At 44.7% G+C, this 19,254-nt stretch overlaps 1 protein-coding gene across 1 annotated transcript; it reads left to right on the forward strand.

Moving 5' to 3' along the window:
- The first annotated feature begins 10,126 nt into the window (after positions 1–10,126).
- On the forward strand, positions 10,127–14,423 carry LOC119321882 (oligopeptide transporter 7-like). The gene is made up of 5 exons (XM_037595399.1): positions 10,127–10,680; positions 12,461–13,030; positions 13,134–13,389; positions 13,472–13,654; positions 13,803–14,423. The coding sequence occupies exons 1-5, from the start codon at positions 10,232–10,234 to the stop codon at positions 14,421–14,423; spliced, it is 2,079 nt and encodes a 692-aa protein (XP_037451296.1). The 5' UTR covers positions 10,127–10,231.
- The last annotated feature ends 4,831 nt before the right edge of the window (positions 14,424–19,254 follow it).

Genomic DNA, 19,254 nt, shown 5'->3' on the forward strand with positions numbered 1-19,254 from the left:
GTCGCCGCCCGCGCGCTGTCGCCGGCCGCCTCCCTACACCCCCCTGCTGCCCCACTATCCTACTGTTAATTAGTATCACATATGGGTTAATAGGATTAGTATCACATATGCATCTCTAGATCCTACTGTTAATTAGTATCACTTATCATCTTATATGTTACTAGATCTTAGGATTTGGCATGCACACTTGAAGTGTTGTTCTTGAAGTGTTGTTCGTATATGCTTTTATGGGTTGTTAAGTCAAGTGAGCACTTGTAGTGTGCTGGCATTCAGGGGTTGGTACTTTGATTTTTAATTAATTGTAATTACTTGGGTTGTTAGTTGAGTGAGGATGCACACTTGCATTGCCCCATTTAAGGTAGTCTTATCTTGCTATAGGAACTTTTTTTAAAGGATGGTAGCTACCAGATATCCAATTCGCCTCCAGGGAGCATTTGATCTTACACGCTGAAAATGGTTTTGCAAATGTAAAAAAAGGAAAACAAAAGTTTAGATGTACATGTTCATGTACAAATGTTATATGTAATTTGAATCCACAGATGCTCTCGGCTCCATGGGCAAAAATTTGGCCAGAATTTGGTTGTTTTTGAACTACTTTTGCTTGTCTGCTTGCGCAATAATGGTAATATGCCATTTATCTTATTATTAGGCTCTGTTTGGGTTACATGATCTCTATTAGGTTATGACTGTCTGAACTGAACTAAAATTTAGTTGTTATTTTGTTTGCCATGTGAACCTGATGTGTATTCTCTATGGTGTGAACCTGATGTTTCCTATTTTCCTGTGTATATTATTACAAATATGTCAAATTCTGGCCAATTTCAAAATTTGTCAAAACCTGTCAAATCCTATTTTCCGCTTTTTTGAACATTGCTATTCTAGAAGGTGTTAGTAATTTAATTGAGAACTTTATGTTTACTTTTTGGGATCGGGTTCCACTATGAAAATATAACTAAAGAAGAACTAAAAATAGCACATGCTACTGTTTTTCTTTCCTGTGAAGTGGATTGTTAATCCTTCAATCATATTGCTTTAGGAAAATGGTGCCACCACCACCACCACCATGTCGACTATGCAAGTCAAGGTGCATCTACCTCTAGTCAAGTTTTCTTCATGCAGCGGTAACAAATTATAGGAAACTTGTAACCACTATTTTGTTTTTAGTGTTATTGGCATTGATGCATTGTTTATATATCATTTTGCTTTTTTACACAGATTGTCCCATGCAATGTGAGGTTGGAATTCAACAAGCTGACCAGAGACACTGACCTTTGAGGCTCCTGGGGCCCCCTACACTATGGAGGTCGAGAAAGGATGAAATATGACGCATATGGGAGGAGAGGATGGGTTCGTTTCATCGCCCACATGCGTATCACTGGTGGTGAGTTGACCAGCTTCTCCTTCAGAGCAGAAAGACCCAAGCTGATCGTCATTTATGTCAACAAAGCGGAAGATGATGAAGATGATGAGGATGATGATGACCCACTTGATGAAGCCATCTTAGCTCAAAGAATGAGGCTGAGCGAGGAGGAGGTGTGCAACCTATGGGACATAATTCCGCCACATGATGAATTTGTCGGGGTGCCATTTGTGACCCGCCTGACAAGTACCATGGTTGATTGGCATGTCATGGTATGTTGTATTTACTGTAGTAATTTGATGATATGATTTATTGTTATACTTAATGTAGAGTCTGATGATATGCTTAGTATAGAAGCTAGCCGATAATATGCTTCAGTGTAGAGAGTCCGATGACATGCTTAATTAATTAGTGTGTAGCTAGAGTCCAATGATATATATGCTTAGTGTAGAATCCAAAGAACTGCTAATAGTGTAGAATCCATATTAGACTTATTAGTAGAATTCATGCTTAGTAGAAATGCAGTACTGTCTTTTAATAGTGTAGAATTAATGTGCGAGGCTCCTTATTAATTGATATATTTTTCTTATTCAGAAATTGCCAAAGAGCCTATCTGTGAGTTGTGGTATCGAGCCTGATGAAGAAGGCTCAACTGGAATACGCCTTATCGCAAGAGGCTCCGTCACCACCTGTGCGTATGGCGTGGACATCGACGGTTGCACACAGTTAAGCTCAGTTGGGTGGAAGAGCTTCCTCGCTGGCAAAAATCTTCGTGTTGGATAGGCCATCCTAATTACTATCAGGAACACCCACCGCCGAGGCTTGAGGATGATGATCGTCATCGATATCATCTATAACTACATATGTGTGTGGCTGCCGAACCATATATATGCTAGTATGACTACCTAGTAGACTTATCAACTATGATCTATCCATGCATGTTGATTATATATGAGTACCTATAATGTTTGTGAGATGGTGTGGTTATATTAAATCTGGTATTGTGGTTAATGTCTGTGAGATGGTTATGTGAACTTAGTTTATTTGCACTGGACTTGTCTTGATTTCCATCCATGAATATTGCATCTGACTTTTTTTAATTTCTATTTGGTTAATTGTAGCGTGGGGAGCAAACAGGGCGCTACTACTACATGATAGTAGTAGCGTCTGGAAAAATAGGAGCGCTACTACTACTTAGATAGTAGTAGCGTTCGTGAAAAAAGAGGCGCCAGCACTAAGTATTTTAGCTGTAGCGCTGGTTTAGAAACACGCTACTGCTAAAACATAGTGCAGCATCGTAGCAGCAGCGCGGGCACGTGCGCTACTGGTAGCTAAAAAACCAACGCTACTAGTAACATTTTCCCTAGCAGTGCACACCCCTGTTAGTTGACTCGGGAGAAGCAACACATATTGGCAATAAGAATAGTTTCTCTTTCGAACTAAGTTGGTTCAAAAAAGCAGATTTTTTAGAAATGGTCGCGAGAGAATGGGCGAGGCATGTCGCGGGTAGATCCAGTATGGAGCGCTGGCAGAACAAGATTCGGCACCTGAGACAATTTTTGAGGGGTTGGGCCAGAAATGAGAGTGGGATTTATAAAAAAAGAGAAATATCGGCTTATCCAACTGATTTAGACGCTGGATTTGAGAGCGAAAACAAATCTGCTGGACAAGACAGAGCAAGTTGTTAAGTCCGAAGCTGAGTTGAAACTGTGGGTTTTCCTTAGGGAAGAGGAAATGAAATGGGCCTTACGCGCTAAGGTTCTTAAAGTCGTGCAAGAGGATGACAACACTAAATTCTTTCATATTATTGCAAATGGCAAACATAGGAGAAAGAAAATTATCCATCTTGAGCAAGATGAGGGAACAGTGGGGGGTCACGAGAATCTCAAGTTATATATATCCAAGTATCCAACTATTACAAGCAACTTTTTGGGCCTCTGGTGGACAACGAAGTGGCCCTAGACGAGCATGTAATCGAGGATATACCTTAGTTAAGGTCAGATGAAAATGAGATTCTATCTGCACCTTTTACTGAGAAGGAGGTTTTTGAGGCGATCACTCAAATGAAACCCAATAAAGCTCCGGGACCAGATGGGTTCCCAGCAGAATTCTATAAGAAATGTTGGCATATTGTGAAAGATGATCTTATGCCTATGTTTCATGACTTCTTTAATGTGCATCTGCAACTGTTCCACTTAAATTTTGGCACGATAATGCTACTGCCAAAGAAAGAGGAAGCAATACGCATCGAGCAATTCAGACCCATCTATCTCTTGAATGTTAGTTTCAAGATATTTACAAAAGTGGCCACCAATAGACTGACACGGAATGCCTATTCGGTAGTACAACCAAGTCAGACTGCCTTTATGCCTGGAAGACACATACTAGAAGGGGTTGTTGTCTTACATGAAACTTTACATGAAATCCATTCGAAGAAACTCGATGGGGTGATATTCAAAGTAGATTTTGAGAAGGCATATGACAAGGTCAAATGGCCTTTTTTGCAGCAAGCCATGCACATGAAGGGCTTTAATGGGGCATGGAGGAATCAGGTGGATTCTTTTGTCCAGAAAGGTAGTGTTGGGATAAAGGTGAGTGATGACATTGGTCATTATTTTCAAAAGCATAAAGGCCTGAGACAAGGAGACCCAATGTCTCCGATTCTGTTCAACATTGTGGCAAACATGTTGGCAGTTCTCATAGGTTAGGAGGTGTTGTTCCCCATTTGGTGGATGGGGCGTTTCTATCCTACAATATGCAGATGACACTATTATCTTCATGGAGCATGACTTTGCAAAGGCGAGGAATATGAAACTAGTGTTATGCCTATTTGAACAACTGCCTGGTCTTAAGATCAACTTCCCTAAGAGTGAGTTGTTCTGCTTTGGTAGGTCCAAAGATGATCAAGACAGCTACAAGCAACTGTTCGGTTGTGAACTAGGGTCATTACCGTTCAGCTATCTAGGCATTCCAATCCATCATAGGAAACTAACTAATAAGGAGTGGAAATGTATCGAGGATCGTTTCGAGAAGAAACTAAGCTGCTGGAAGGGTAAGCTTATGTCATATGGAGGAAGGCTAGTATTGATCAATTCAGTACTTACGAGTATGCCAATGTTACTTCTATCTTTCTTTGAGGTGCCTAAAGGGGTATGCAAGAGACTCGACTTCTATCGATCCCGTTTTTTCTGGCAGTCTGACGAGGTTATGACAAAGTATCGTCTGGCAAGATGGGATATTATTTGTCGACCAAAGGACTAGGGGGTCTTGGGATCGAGAACCTCGAGATTAAAAACAAATGCCTGCTGAGCAAATGGCTCTATAAGCTATCACAGGAATCCGAGGGTATGTGGGCTCAAGTCCTAAGAAATAAATACTTGCACTCTAAAACTCTCGCTCAGGTGACCATAAGACCTAATGATTCACCATTTTGGAAGGATCTCATGAGAGTGAAAGAAACCTTCTTTCATAGGGTGAAATTCATTGTTGGGGACAGAACAACAACAAGGTTTTGGGAGGATACTTGGTTAGGAGACACACCGCTAGCTCTCCAATATCCTTCCCTGTATCACATTGCTCAACGTAAGGAGGATTACGTAGCAACGGTTTTGCAGACGGTACCTTTTAATATCCAGTTTAGGAGGTCCCTGGTAGGGGAACGATGTAATTCCTGGTTACACTTAGTGAGGAGGTTGACGGATGTTCAACTCTCAGATCAGGGAGATACATCGAACTTGAAGTTAACGAGTAATGGAGTGTTTACGGTCAAATCGATGTACTTAGAACTCATTAGTTATGGCCCAATCCCAAGATCGTTACACATTTGAAAAGTTAAGGTTCCCTTGCGTATTAAAATGTTTATGTGGTTTGTTCACAAGCAAGTGATCCTTACCAAAGATAACTTAATAAAGCGGCGATGGGTAGGCAGTTCGCGATGTTGCTTTTGTGTTCACGATAAAACAATCCAACACCTATTTCTTGATTGCCCTCTGGCAAACTTACTTTGGAGGTCTGTCCATATAGCCTTTAATATTATTCCTCCTATTAACATTGACGCGTTGTTTGGGACGTGGCTAAATGGAGTGCTTCCTCATATTGTGTCAAGTATTCGGATTGAAATATGCACACTTCTTTGGGCTATATGAAACTGCAGGAATACTATGATTTTTAACAGACTATCTATTATTAACTTCTTGCAGGTTATCTTCAGGGCTACGGCATGGATCCGTACATGGTCGTTACTCACTCCTACGGGTTCCAGGGAGCAGCTGGCTACTGGGTGCAACCGGTGGGAGATGGTAGCACGGGCTATATTCAACCGGTTTGAATGACGGTCGCATAATAGGACAGGTCCTTAGTGTCCTTTCGTCCGGCCGGTTGTGGCTTTGAGTTGTTCTTTTTTTTATTTCGCCCCTTCTGTGAGCCGTTTGCAGATCAGACTATTTGTTTTGTTTGAACTTGCTCTAATAAAGTGGTCGTATGCATCTTTCCAATGCAGAGGCCGAGGGATAACCTCCTTTTCAAAAAAAGGAGGGGATAGAAAGATGATTGGAGTGTCATTATTTTTAGAAAAGGAGGATGTACCCCGGCCTCTGCATCTGGACCGATGCATGCAACCATATTATGACTGGAGTGTCATTATGACTGCATGCATGTAAGTATTAAATAGACTAGTACTAATTTGACAAACATCATTAACTTTTGTCTCGATTATTGTTGGTGGCTTTGTATAGAAGCAAAATGTATTTTATATAAGTAAATAGAGGGAGTACTATGAATAGAAAATGCATCAAGCAGAAGATGAGATGGTTCAAGATATCAAAACCGCAGCAACGTCCATCTTTATGTGATGCAATTGCTTATTTCCTACATGGATGAGCGAAAATACATCCTCAGATCACACAGGAAAACAAGTTGCTTAATGATATGATTTCTAGGCCATTATACAGTCCATGTGGATGTACAGGTCCAGGTTAGGTTAGACAAGTATGACCATGATAAGCCAATAATTATGCTCTTGTTTCTAGTAAAGAGACGAGTGCATGTTGCTGTTTCGTTTGCACATAATTTGACTACATCGATCCTTCATGTCGTGAGATACCTTCCTTGGAGGAGAGCTGGCGGGAGCGTATGAACCTGCTTGGCACGATACAGACACGCTCACGCACAAAAGTCTTCAGGCCCGGCCCGCCCGACGCAAAGGAGTCCCCCCAACCTAGGTGTTTCTATGAGTGCTCCTAGCTGACGCTCGCGTGCGTCAACAGGAGGAGCTTTCGCGCAGGACGTGCATCGAATTGGGCCGGCCCATTCGGTGGCTTCACTGCGGGCTGCAACTAAATTAGCAAAAAAGTATGCTCAGTCGAGGAATCGAAATCCCTCAAAAAAAAAAAGTCAAGGAATCGAACACGCGACCAACGATAGACTGCATGTCTTCTTTACCAGTTGAGCTCACCAATACTAGTGATTAATTCGGTGCGAGAATGTTTAAGAACTAAGCGCAGCGACAGATAAAAAAACAAATAAATTCAACCATTGAACATCTTTTTAATATACAATGAACAATTTTAAATATATAATGAAATATTTCTAAATAGGCACTGAACATTTGTGTGATATAGGCATTGAACATTTGTGTGATATACGCTGAACATTTTTTAAGTATACAGTGAACATTTTATTAATATGTCGTGAACATTTTGTTAAATGTACGATGAACATTTTTGTAATACACGATGAACATTTTCGGAATGCATATTGAACATTTTCATAATGTATGGCGAACCATTTATTTAATATACGATGAACATTTTCGTAATAGGAGGTGAACTTTTTATATAACACACAGTAAAGAGAAGAAGAAATAAAACTAAAAGAAAAAGAAAAAGGCGAAAGGAAAAATGAACCAAAATATCAGAACAAAACCACTGAAAACCGGACAAACATTGAAAAAAACGAAAAAAAGAACGCAGGAAACAGCGAAGGAAGCTATAGCTAACGGAAAAAACGCGAAGCCCGTACATGGGCCGGCCCGACCGGTGGCTCCCCTCAGCGAAAGCGCGACCTTTTGACGCTAACGAGCGTCAAATAGGTTTTGCCGTGTTTCTATGTACCGGGCTGACCCAAAGTAGGCAATTCCTATGCGGCGCGTAGGTCGCCAGCTATTAACTAGTGATTTCATCGATGGGAGCAACTAACTAATGAGCGCTCCTTCGGAAGCCTCACAACGATCAACGCCACTTGGCGCGCTCTCAGCGATTTCCCACGTGTCGCGCTCTAGGTGCTCCCTCCGGAATTTTTTTATTTTTCTGCACTCCTTTTTGGTTTTTTAAATGGTTTTTTTCGATGTTTTGGTTTTCCAACGGTCTTCCCTAGCTTTTCGACCATTTTTTTATGCAAAAAAAACACGTTTTTCCTTTCAGGAGAGTCACGATTTTGTTTCCGCGAGAGGCACGGTTGTCCTTTAGCGAGAGTCACGGCCGTGCCTCTTGGAAACGGGAAAAAACGTGTTTTTTGTTTTTTTCCTTTCGCGAGGGGCACGGTTTTGCTTCTGCAAGAGGCACGGTTGTGCTTTCGCGAGAGTCACGGCCGTGCCTTTTGGAAACGAAAAAAACAAGTTTTCTGTTCTTTTTTCTTTCGCGAGAGGTACTTTTTTGGTTCCGCGAGAAGCACGGTTGTGCTTTCACGAGAGTCACGGTCGTGCCTCCTCGGAAACAGAAAAAAACACGTTTTCTATTTTTTTTTCTTTCGTGAGAGGCACGGTTTTGCTTCTGCGAGAGGCTCGGTTGTGATTTCGTCACAGGCACGGGCGTGCCTTTTTCGAAAAGGGAAAAAACCCGTGCTCCCGGTTCGGTTTTTTCATCCAGTTTTTTCATGAAAAAAAGTTCGTCAAAACCTATCAACATGGGATCTAGTTTTGAAGATCTCGACGCGAGGAATCCAACGGCAAAAGCGGTTCGAGATTTGGACGCACGGTTTAAGAGATAGAACGTTTTAAATAAATGGATCTACGAAAAAAGGGAAAACTTTCAGATTGCGACAAGTGGCGCATATGCAGCGCACCACTTGTCGCAACCTGGGGAGGTTGGACTGATCTCCGCAAGGAGTACTCCTTAACTAGGGATTTCGGCGTAGGTCGCCAGCTATCGACAATTCCACATCGAGCGCTGGAATTCCTACGGGCTGGCCCATTAAATTCGGGACTCACCCTCAACCGGTTTTGGGAAGCTTCTAGGACCTTCGCTGAACCGGTTTTTTTTTTCTGGTTTTGTTTTTCATCTATTGGTTTTTCATTTTATTTCCTTTCTATATTTTCCTTCCGTTTTTCCTTTTCTTTTTTTGTTTTTCTTTTCTTCTTTACTTTTTCATCTTTTCTACGAATTCTCTTTTCAAATCCACGAACATTTTTTTGTTCATCGAATTGAAAAAATAATCATTGAATTTAAATTTTGTTCATCGAACTAAAAAAATATTAATCGATTTCCAAAAATGTTTATTGTATTCAAAAAAATTTCATCGAATTCGAAATTTGTTCATCATTGAGAAAAATATTCATAAAATTCGAAATTTGTTCGCTGATTTAAAATTTTTTTAACCAAATTCAAAATTTGTCCATCAAATAAAAAATTTGTTCACCATGTTTTTTTAAAAAAAAAGCATCTAACTGAAAAAATGTTCACAATAATGTTCAAAAAAGTTCAAATGATGAACAAATTTCGCAATACTCTTTTTTTATTTTATTTTTTGTTTTATATTTTCTGTTATCTTTTTTCTTCTTTACTTTTTCACTATTTTTTGTGAATTTTCTTTTTTAAATCTACGAACATGTTTTGTTCATCGAATTCAAAAAAATTTCATTGTATTTACATTGTGTTCATCAAATTCAGAAAATGTTCATCGAATTCAAAATTTGTTCGTCGTATTCAAATTTGTTCATCTTAAAAAGTGTTCTTCAAATTCGAAATTTGTTCACCAATTTCGGAAAATGTTCATCAAATTCAAATTTTGTTCACCATTTTTTCAAAAAAATCATCTAACTGAAAAAAGTTTATCATATGCAAAATTGTTCACAATAATGTTTAAATTTTTCACCAAATTAGAAAAATGTTCATCAGTACCCAAATTCTGTAGCATTTCTTGAAATAAGGAAAACAAATTGAAATCAGGAATAATTGTCAAATTTGTGAACATTATTCAGATCCACTGACATTTTTTGGCTCCGTGAACTGTTTTCAAATTCACATTTTTTGAATTTTGGATAGTTTTTTAAATTTGGAATTATTCACCTTTTTTTTGAGTAACTCGGTATTATTTACTATAAAGAGAAAAAAACAATACAAGAGAAAAAAAAGGGGCGCGCGGATGCTTCCCGGTGCCGTTCATGGGCCGGTCCAAAATGAGCGCGCGGGTACAGCGGCGGGTGCGCGCGCGTCCGCACCCTGGCGCATGCTGCGCCGTATAGGCGCTCCCCCCAAAGTACGTACTCGCTGGGATCAACCGCTCAAAAAAGGAAAAAAAGCACGCTGGGATCTGGTTTCTTTTAATCACCTACACTGAGATCTGGTAATAAAAGGAAAAACACGCTAAGATCGCTCATTCTTTCCAAAAAAGAAAAGGACCGCACCTACCAACTGAGGCGCTTAATCTTTGGGATTTCCGTACTTGCGCTGCGCTGCGCTGCCTTATGGAGAGGATGAGCAGCGCTGGCTGGCGGCGTTGGGAATTGAGGGGCTGAGGCGCTGAGCAAGCTGTCCTCTCCATCCAGTGCCGTCGACGTCGCCCGATGAGGAGGAGGAGGAGAACTCGCCGATCGAGCAGGTGGCGCTGACGGTGCCCGTGGGCGACGACCCGGACACGCCCGTGCTCACCTTCAGGATGTGGGTCCTCGGCATGGCGTCCTGCGCCGTGCTCTCCTTCCTCAACCAGTTCTTCTGGTACCGCAAGGAGCCGCTCACCATCACCGCCATCTCGACCCAGATCGCCGTGGTGCCGCTCGGCCGCCTCATGGCCGCGGCGCTCCCCGAGCGCGCCTTCTTCCGCGGCAGGCCGTACGAGTTCACGCTCAACCCGGGGCCGTTCAACGTGAAGGAGCACGTGCTCATCACCATCTTCGCCAACGCCGGCGCCGGCACCGTCTACGCCATCTACGTCGTCACCGCCGTCCGCGTCTTCTACGGCAAGAACCTCACCTTCTTTGTCTCGCTCCTCGTGGTGCTCACCACCCAGGTGCTCGGGTTCGGGTGGGCGGGGATGTTCCGGCGGTACCTGGTGGAGCCGGCGGCCATGTGGTGGCCGTCCAACCTCGTGCAGGTCTCACTCTTCAGGTACATATATACACATGCTTCTTCCCATCTCTCTCCGGCAAGCAACATGATTAGTATAGTATAGTTGCTTACAACCACTACCTCATTACTTATTACTACTTGCATTCATAGTTTCAAATAGCCAGCTATAGCTGTTTGACCATGTTGCCGCTAAATAATTACATGTATAATTTGCCGCTATAGCCCAGCTATAGCTGTTTTTAAGGGTTGCCGTTATATGCCATAGCCCGCTATTTAAAACATTGTTGCATTACACATCTTAATCACTTAATCACTTAGCTAACTGTCATGGATCATGACACGTCAGATCTGGCATTGGCTTGCAACAACCAGATCATCGTGAAATCAAGGGCCACAAAAAATTGTTGGCTGGTCTGCCTCTAATTAAGAAAAAGAAATTGATGAAAAGAAATGAGGAGCACTGGTAATGACATGACCAAACCAGCAGCCAACACAAAAAAATATCAGAGATAGTGAGATCAAGTTCGTTTGACCAAGCTGACAACTGGATTTAATTTGCAAACAACCTTGTTTTTTTTTTGCAAGCTCTGCCAACCCATATCATGAAATCAAGGGCGAAAATGTAGTTTCGTCTGCCTCCCGTTAACAAAATGAATTCAATGAAAAGATACGAGGTGCACTCATAACGACAGGGCCCTCGAGAAGAATCCGAAGAAATGACGAAAACAAAATCGATGAAAAGAAACCATATCGATTGACCAAGCTGGATCTGCAGCCTTCCCAGCAGCTGGCTTCAGTTATATCCAACCAGTTTTAATCTCTCAATGGCAGTAGAATGTAGAATAACAGCCCTCCATAGAGGCAACCAACTCCCACATTTGAACGCTGAAAGAACTTGCTGGCTGATGAGACGGCTAATGATCATGTAACATTGATATCTTCCTTTGATCCATTCAGCAACATAAAGATGTAGTACAAACAAAATATGAGAGGAATTTCATCTCCTGTGTCAGTCCCAAGGAGAAAGACACTGAGCTAATCGACATGCGCCGCAGGATGGTAGGAGAGAAATGATCATGCACAGATGTCTTTCTCTTCAGTAAGATAGCAATGTACTCCCTCTGTAAAGAAATATAAAAGTGTTTAAATCACTACTTTAGTGATCTAAACGTTTTTATATTTCTTTACAGAGGGAGTACAAAACTGAAGAGAAATTTCATTCCATTTGTCTCTCAAGGAAAGACGGCGAGCTAATTAACAGGCACAACAAGAGTAAGCTGAAGATCAGTTCAAGCATGCTGAAAAAACTACCGAAGATTCAGAGAGCGTAAAATTGCTGTCAACCAGTTTTCTTTTCGTGAGCATGGCAACAAAATAGGCTTTGTATTATCTATCCCTCAGTTTCTAAATATAAGTCTTTTTAGGCATTTTCTTTTTGGAAAAGAAGGATGACCCCCGGTCTCTGCATCAATCGATGCATGTAGCCATATTATTAAATAAAAACGTAACAAAGTTTTAAGGTCGAAAGACGCTCTTTTTTTTGAAAAAGGAGGATTACCTCGGGCCTCTGCATCAATCGATGCATGCGGCAAAAAACTGAGCAGTAAGCGAAGTCTTTTTAGACATTTGAAATGGACAACAACATACTGATGTATGTAGACATATTTTAGAGTATAAATTTATTTATTTTGCTCTCACTTGTTAAATTCTCTAAAAAAACATATATTTGGGGACGGAGGAAGTATATTCTAAACTAGAACGGACTTGGACATTCGGATTGGAATCATTCTCTGAAATGACCCCTGGGAATTCCGAGCAGGGCGCTCCACGAGAAGGAGGTGCGGAGCAAAGGCGGCTTCACGCGCAGCCAGTTCTTCCTGGTGGCCTTCGTCTGCAGCTTCGTCTACTACATCTTCCCCGGCTACCTGTTCCAGATGCCCACCTCCCTCTCCTGGATCTGCTGGGTCTTCCCCAACTCCGTGTTGGCCCAGCAGCTCGGCTCGGGCCTCCACGGCCTCGGCATCGGCTCCATCGGCCTCGACTGGGCCTCTGTCTCCTCTTACCTCGGGAGCCCCCTCGCCAGCCCCTGGTTCGCCACCGCCAACGTCGCCGCAGGATTCTTCATCATCATGTACGTGATCATGCCCATCGCGTACTGGTTCAACTTGTACAAGGCTCGGAACTTTCCCATCTTCTCTCATGGGCTCTTCACTGAGTCCGGGCACAAGTACAACATCAGGAGCATCGTGGACTCCCAGTTCCATTTTGACACCAAGGCCTACGAGAAGAATGGTCCTCTGTACCTCAGCACTTTCTTTGCTGTCACGTATGGTGTCCGTTTTGCATCCCTTACCGCAACGATCGTCCATGTCCTCCTCTTCCATGGAAGGTAATTAAATCTCTGCAAAACAACTGTCCGTCAGTTTCGCAGAATTGTACTCCGTACAACGTACTGCAACAGCTAAGAATCATGGTGCTTTATTTGTGCGCAGTGAAATTTGGCAGTTAAGTAAATCGGCTTTCCAAGAGAAGAGGGTGGATGTACACACAAAGCTTATGAGGAGATATAAGCAGGTCCCTGAGTGGTGGTTCATGTGCATGCTTATTGTTAACATTGCCGTCACCGTATTTGCTTGTGAATACCACATCGAGCAACTCCAGCTGCCCTGGTGGGGTGTGCTGCTTGCATGTGCCATAGCCTTTTTCTTTACCCTCCCAGCTGGAATTATCACAGCAACTACGAACCAGGTACGCAATCTGACAAGTTGCACATCATGCCATACAACTACCAGTTCACTGTTTTTAATTCTTTCCTTCTATATATATGCAGACTCCAGGATTGAACATCATCACAGAGTACATCATGGGGTACTTGTACCCTGGACGACCGGTGGCAAATATGTGCTTCAAGGTATATGGCTACATCAGCATGAGCCAAGCTCTGACGTTTCTGCAAGATTTTAAGTTGGGCCACTACATGAAGATTCCCCCAAGGACCATGTTCATGGCTCAGGTAATTAACCTTTTACTCAAACAAATTCTGTCATTTCTACTGCACAAGTACCCCTGTTGTACATATTGTGTCACTAAGCAGCTTCTCTTGTTTCTTGTTTCAAAAAAAAAAAAAAAAACTAAGCAACTTGTTGAAACATGCATGGCAGGTGGTGGGAACTCTGATTGCGGCATTTGTGTACCTTGGAACAGCATGGTGGCTCCTGGACTCAATCCCCAACATCTGCGACACCGAGCTCCTCCCAGCAGGCAGCCCTTGGACCTGCCCTGCCGATCATGTGTTCTACGACGCATCAGTCATATGGGGTCTTATTAGCCCACGCAGAATATTCGGGGACTTGGGAACTTACTCGGCGGTGAACTGGTTCTTCTTGGGGGGAGCCATTGCCCCACTCCTCGTCTGGTTTGCACACAAGGCATTCTCAGGCCAGAACTGGATCTTGCTCATCAACATGCCCGTGTTGATTGGTTCCACCGGCCAGATGCCACCCGCCACTGCAGTCAACTACATCACATGGATATTTGTTGGGTTTTTGTCAGGCTATGTGGTCTATAGATACCGACGTGATTGGTGGGAGCGACACAATTATCTGCTTTCAGGTGCACTAGATGCTGGTTTGGCATTCATGGCCGTGCTAATTTATCTGTGCCTAGGCTTGGAGAACATCAGTTTGAACTGGTGGGGCAATGACTTGGATGGATGTCCCCTGGCTTCTTGCCCCACTGCTAAAGGTATATTTGTTGAGGGGTGCCCAGCAGTGTATACGTGACCGTTCCCTCGTGTCTGGTAGTCCCTGTTTGCGGAAGTTGGAAAGTGCCAACGAGCATGCAGCAATGTAAATAATAAATGCTTGTTTTAAAACCATTCATTCAGAGATGAGAAATTGGTGTTATTTCATATATATTTTTTCCAGAAAACATGTCAGGAGCACTGCTGATTCGTTAAGATGGATTTTCAACTGATTGATTTCTCACTCCTGTAAGTCGCCTTCATCTTGTGCCATGTGTTCCAGCGGGACCAGAACACCGCTTACCTTTCCCTTCCTCATCTTCTCAGCCTCCCATCCTCGCGCTCGATCCCATCCGCGAGCTCCCCCTTTCTCTCTCTCTCCTTTATCCCCAAGCGTCTCTCCTTCCATGAGCTGGTGCTCCTCCGGCCCGTCCAACCACCGCCCCTGGCTGGTGCTTCATGCTGCAGGGAATCCACGAGCCGTGTAAAGGAGGTTCACCCACCGGTGCTTTTTTACGGGAGCTGCTGTTTTGTGGCGACCCGACCGGCAAGCCGGATGGTGTTTTGTGGCGAACCGACCGTCGGCGCTGGATGCTTCATGACAGAGTCGGCGTGGTGCCGCGAAGGACCAACCACTTCAATGCAGCGGGGGCGCTGCCGGCCGGTGCTGTAGAGTGTCGCCGGTGCCGCAGAGGCGGAGTGTCTGACGTGCTGCGTTGCAACTTTCGCCGTGCTGCCAGCCTGGAACCCACTCGGTAGTGCTGCATGCCGGGTGGGGCGTGACGCTGCCGGGTCGTCGGTTCTGCGATGAAGCCCTCGTCGCCGCCCGACGGTGCTGCATTGAAGTCATCGCCGCCGGTGCTGCAGAACTCCTCCTCCCCGGCCACTGGTGCTGCAATGAAGCCCTCATCGTCGTGTGGTGCTGCCATGGAGCTTCGCCGGATGCCCGTTAGTGTTGCATTGGAGCTTTGCCGTGCCGTGCGGTGCTGTCATGGAGCTTCAATGGAGCATCGCCGGATGTCGTCGGTGTTGCTTTGAAGCTCAGCCACGCTCGGTGCTGGCGTGCTGCCATAGAGCAGCGGCGGCGGCTCCCGGTGCTGCCATGCAGTGGTCACTGCGGACTCTCGGAGTTGTGATACAGCACTCAGTGTTGTATTGGAGCGCTCAACGGCGACGCCGGTGCTGCGAGGTCGCCGGAGCAGGTGCCACGGTAGGTGAAGCATGAACTTTGTTGGCTGCAGAGAGAGACGTTGTGTGGATTGATGGGCGTGGAGGATGCAAGACAAAGAGGAGAAAGACGATGGGTGTTGCGCTGCTGAAGGAAGTGTGCACGTACTCCCGCTGTCACAGATCGGACGGGCGCGCTAACTTTCATCGAACGGTCGCCAAGGCGGTTTAAAATCATGTCCATCATCCGACTTACGCGTAGCAGTGGCCAACATTTAGTGGGACTGTCTATTTGACATTTGACTGTTTTTCAATTCGAAAACAGACAAATTTCCTAACCAATCAACACATTACACCTGTATGAGCAGGAAAATCAACAGAAAGCAAAAAAGAACGCCTAAACGGGTCAGGGGTAAACATCAGACCCGGGTCGGGGGGTAAACAAGTTAAATAACGGAGAAAGCCATCCAATACAAAGGTAAAAAAACACTATATCATAACTGATGACAATTACAAAAACTGAACCATACAAAATACAGTACAAAAATGGCGAAGATTAAAGTGAGCTAAAGCATTCAAAAAGCCCTACAGTACTGAACCAAGCAAAGAACATTGAAAACTAGCTAAAATATACATAGGAACCAATGATATTACTGAGCAAACTAGACTTAATTACATTGAGAATTTTAAAAAAATTACCGTGCAAAAGCAAGCTAAAATACACTGACAAAAACCACCCAAAATCCTATAACAAACCACACTGGAATTATTGGGTACACTACACTGTAATGTTGGAATAAATTACACTATAACTACATTCAAAATTACACTCTAAAACCACTAAAATACACTCGAATTAATGGGTAAATTACACTTAAAGGTCAGTAATGCTGGGATGAACTACACTGTAATTACAATCAAAATAACACTGTAAAAATCAACTCAAATCACACTGAAAAAGGTTAATTACACTGTAAGTCTGGGACAAATTTGTTAGGGAACGTGGTATTTAAAAAAAAATCTTACGCACACGCAAGATCTATCTAGGTGATGCATAGCAACGAGAGGGGAGAGTGTTGTACACGTACCCTCGTAGACCGAAAGCGAAAGCGTTATGACAACACGGTTGATGTAATCTTACGTCTTCACGATCCGACCGATCCTAGCACCGAAGATACGGCACCTCCGCGATCTGCACACGTTCAGCTCGGTGACGTCCCACGAACTCTAGATCCAGCTGAGTGTCGAGAGAGAGCTTCGTCAGCACGACGGCGTGATGACGGTGATGATGAAGTTACCGATGCAGGGCTTCGCCTAAGCACTGCAACGATATGACCGAGGTGGAAATCTCTGGAGGGGGGCACCGCACACGGCTAAAAGATCAACTTGTGTGTCTATGGGGTGCCCCCCTCCCCCGTATATAAAGGAGTGGAGGAGGGGAGGGCCGACCATCTCTATGGCGCGCCCTAGAGGGAGTCCTACTCCCACCGTGAGTAGGATTCCCCCTTTCCCTAGTTGGAGTAGGAGAGAAGGAAGGGGGAGAGAGAGGGAGAAGGAAAGGGGGGCGCCGCCCCCCTTCGCTAGTCCAATTCGGACTTAAGGGGGAGGGGGCGAGCGGCCTGCCCTGGCCGCCCATCTCTCTCTCCACAAAGGCACATATGGCCCATTATACTCCCCGGGGGGTTCTGGTAACCCCCGGTACTCCGGTAATTGCCTGAACTCACCCGAAACCATTCCGAAGTCCAAACTGTTGGGTAACGTAGTAATTTCAAAAAAAAATTACGCACACGCAAGATCATGGTGATTGACGGTGTTCTGGACTAGGGGGTACTCACCACGTCATCTCCCGATCTGTTAGATTGGGCCGAGGACCCCCATGGCCGTATACTCATGGGTCAGTCCGGTCAGCTGCCGCATACAAGGAAGATTCCGCAAGACTTGGCGATCAAGACAAGGACTCCTCCCCCACCGGCGTATTCGGATAGGACTCTTGTTATCCTAGGCCTCTGGTGCATTATATAAACCAAGGCCAGGCTAGTCGATAGACATATACAACAATCATACCATAGGCTAGATTCTAGGGTTTAGCCTCTCTGATCTCGTGGTAGATCAACTCTTGTACTACCCATATCATCAATATTAATCAAGCAGGAGTAGGGTTTTACCTCCATCGAGAGGGCCCGAACCTGGGTAAAAACATCGTGTCCCGGTCTCCTGTTACCATCCGCCTAGACGCACAGTTCGGGACCCCCTACCCGAGATCCGCCGGTTTTGACACCGACATTGGTACTTTCATTGAGAGTTCCTTTGTGTGTTCGGCAAAGGGTCAATGGCTCGCCTGCAGATCAATTGTGACTTCAGCATCTTCGTCACCAACTCGGCTGGTCACCTTGGTTCGACCAAGGACTGCGCCCTGCCTCCGATCGTCATGTTCGGATGAGGGCCTTCATCAACATCAGCTCCGATCTTTATCAAGATCACGGAGGAATCATCCAGGGAGCCCGGAGGCTCAATGTCAACATTGCCCTCGGGCGATCGTGCTGTTTTTCTGGACAGCGAACCTGCATCCGCCGTCACCGCCTCATCGAGCATTGGTTTGACGATTGCTTCGGTGGAATAGTGCAGAATTACGTCTACAACAGCCACGCTAAATTTCGTCAAGTTCCGATGGAGGAATCTCCGACAATCTACGATATACCGGAGCCCTGTCAAATCTGGACGAGAATCTGGACGAGTTTAGGGCGTGGTGTCCAGCTTCTAGTTTGGACGTCCTTTGGAAGATCCAACCGTTGATCGTCTGCGGCATTCGTATATCTACCACCTCCCAAAATTTCAGCTCGATCCGACCGTCCAAACTCCGGGAACCTTCCGATTAGTGCATCACTTTTCGGATCTGTTTTCTGCGTGAAAATGAATCCGACCCGAGTTCGTCTTTTTTATGAACGGGAATTCAGACATCCTTTTTGAAGGAAGTTTTGTATGGGGTATCGTGTTTTGTTCCCGAACACATCCCGCTAACCTTATAATATTTTGAACATGATCTTCAACATCATGCTGGTGTCAAACCAGTCCGGCAATATTGCTCCACGTCTGCCGACCTGCGCTAGACACGTTGTCACTTTGTTGAGCCGTGCTCAACTTCTTCGGATCATCATCTCGGCAGGCCGAACAAGAGTCCGGCATCGCGAAGGATAAATCATCACCAACATCGCCGTCCCACGGATTACACGGAGCGGGCACACCTGCATCGCCGCATGGTCACTTCATCAAGCCGGCATCGACCACGTCACGACCTGCATCTGCAGGGCTGCACTGTTGCTTTTTCAAGCTGGTGTCCATCACGCCGACCTACTTCGACTCATCGGCTGACACCGAGGCTTCATCACGTTAGCTGGACCGGGGGCTTCATCATCTGTTCATCAACCTACTCCGGAGACTTCGGCGTCGCTGGCCGACCAGCTCCATCACGTTAGCTGGACCGAGGGCTTTGCCTCGACGAGCCAACCTTTGCCAGCATCGCCATGCCGTTGCTTTATCGCCCATCAGGCGATAGGTGTGCGGATCGAGTCCCAATTTTGGGAATCACCTTTCTTCGGATTGCTACAACAAATAAGCCAGGTGCTATTAATCCTAGTATTTTTTGCTTGTTTGGGTTCATTTTTCCCAACGAATTATTACTCTGGTTTGTCCATCATATGTACGCA

Source organism: Triticum dicoccoides, chromosome 6B (assembly GCF_002162155.2).
Source record: "Triticum dicoccoides isolate Atlit2015 ecotype Zavitan chromosome 6B, WEW_v2.0, whole genome shotgun sequence".
Classification (NCBI taxonomy): domain Eukaryota; kingdom Viridiplantae; phylum Streptophyta; class Magnoliopsida; order Poales; family Poaceae; genus Triticum; species Triticum dicoccoides.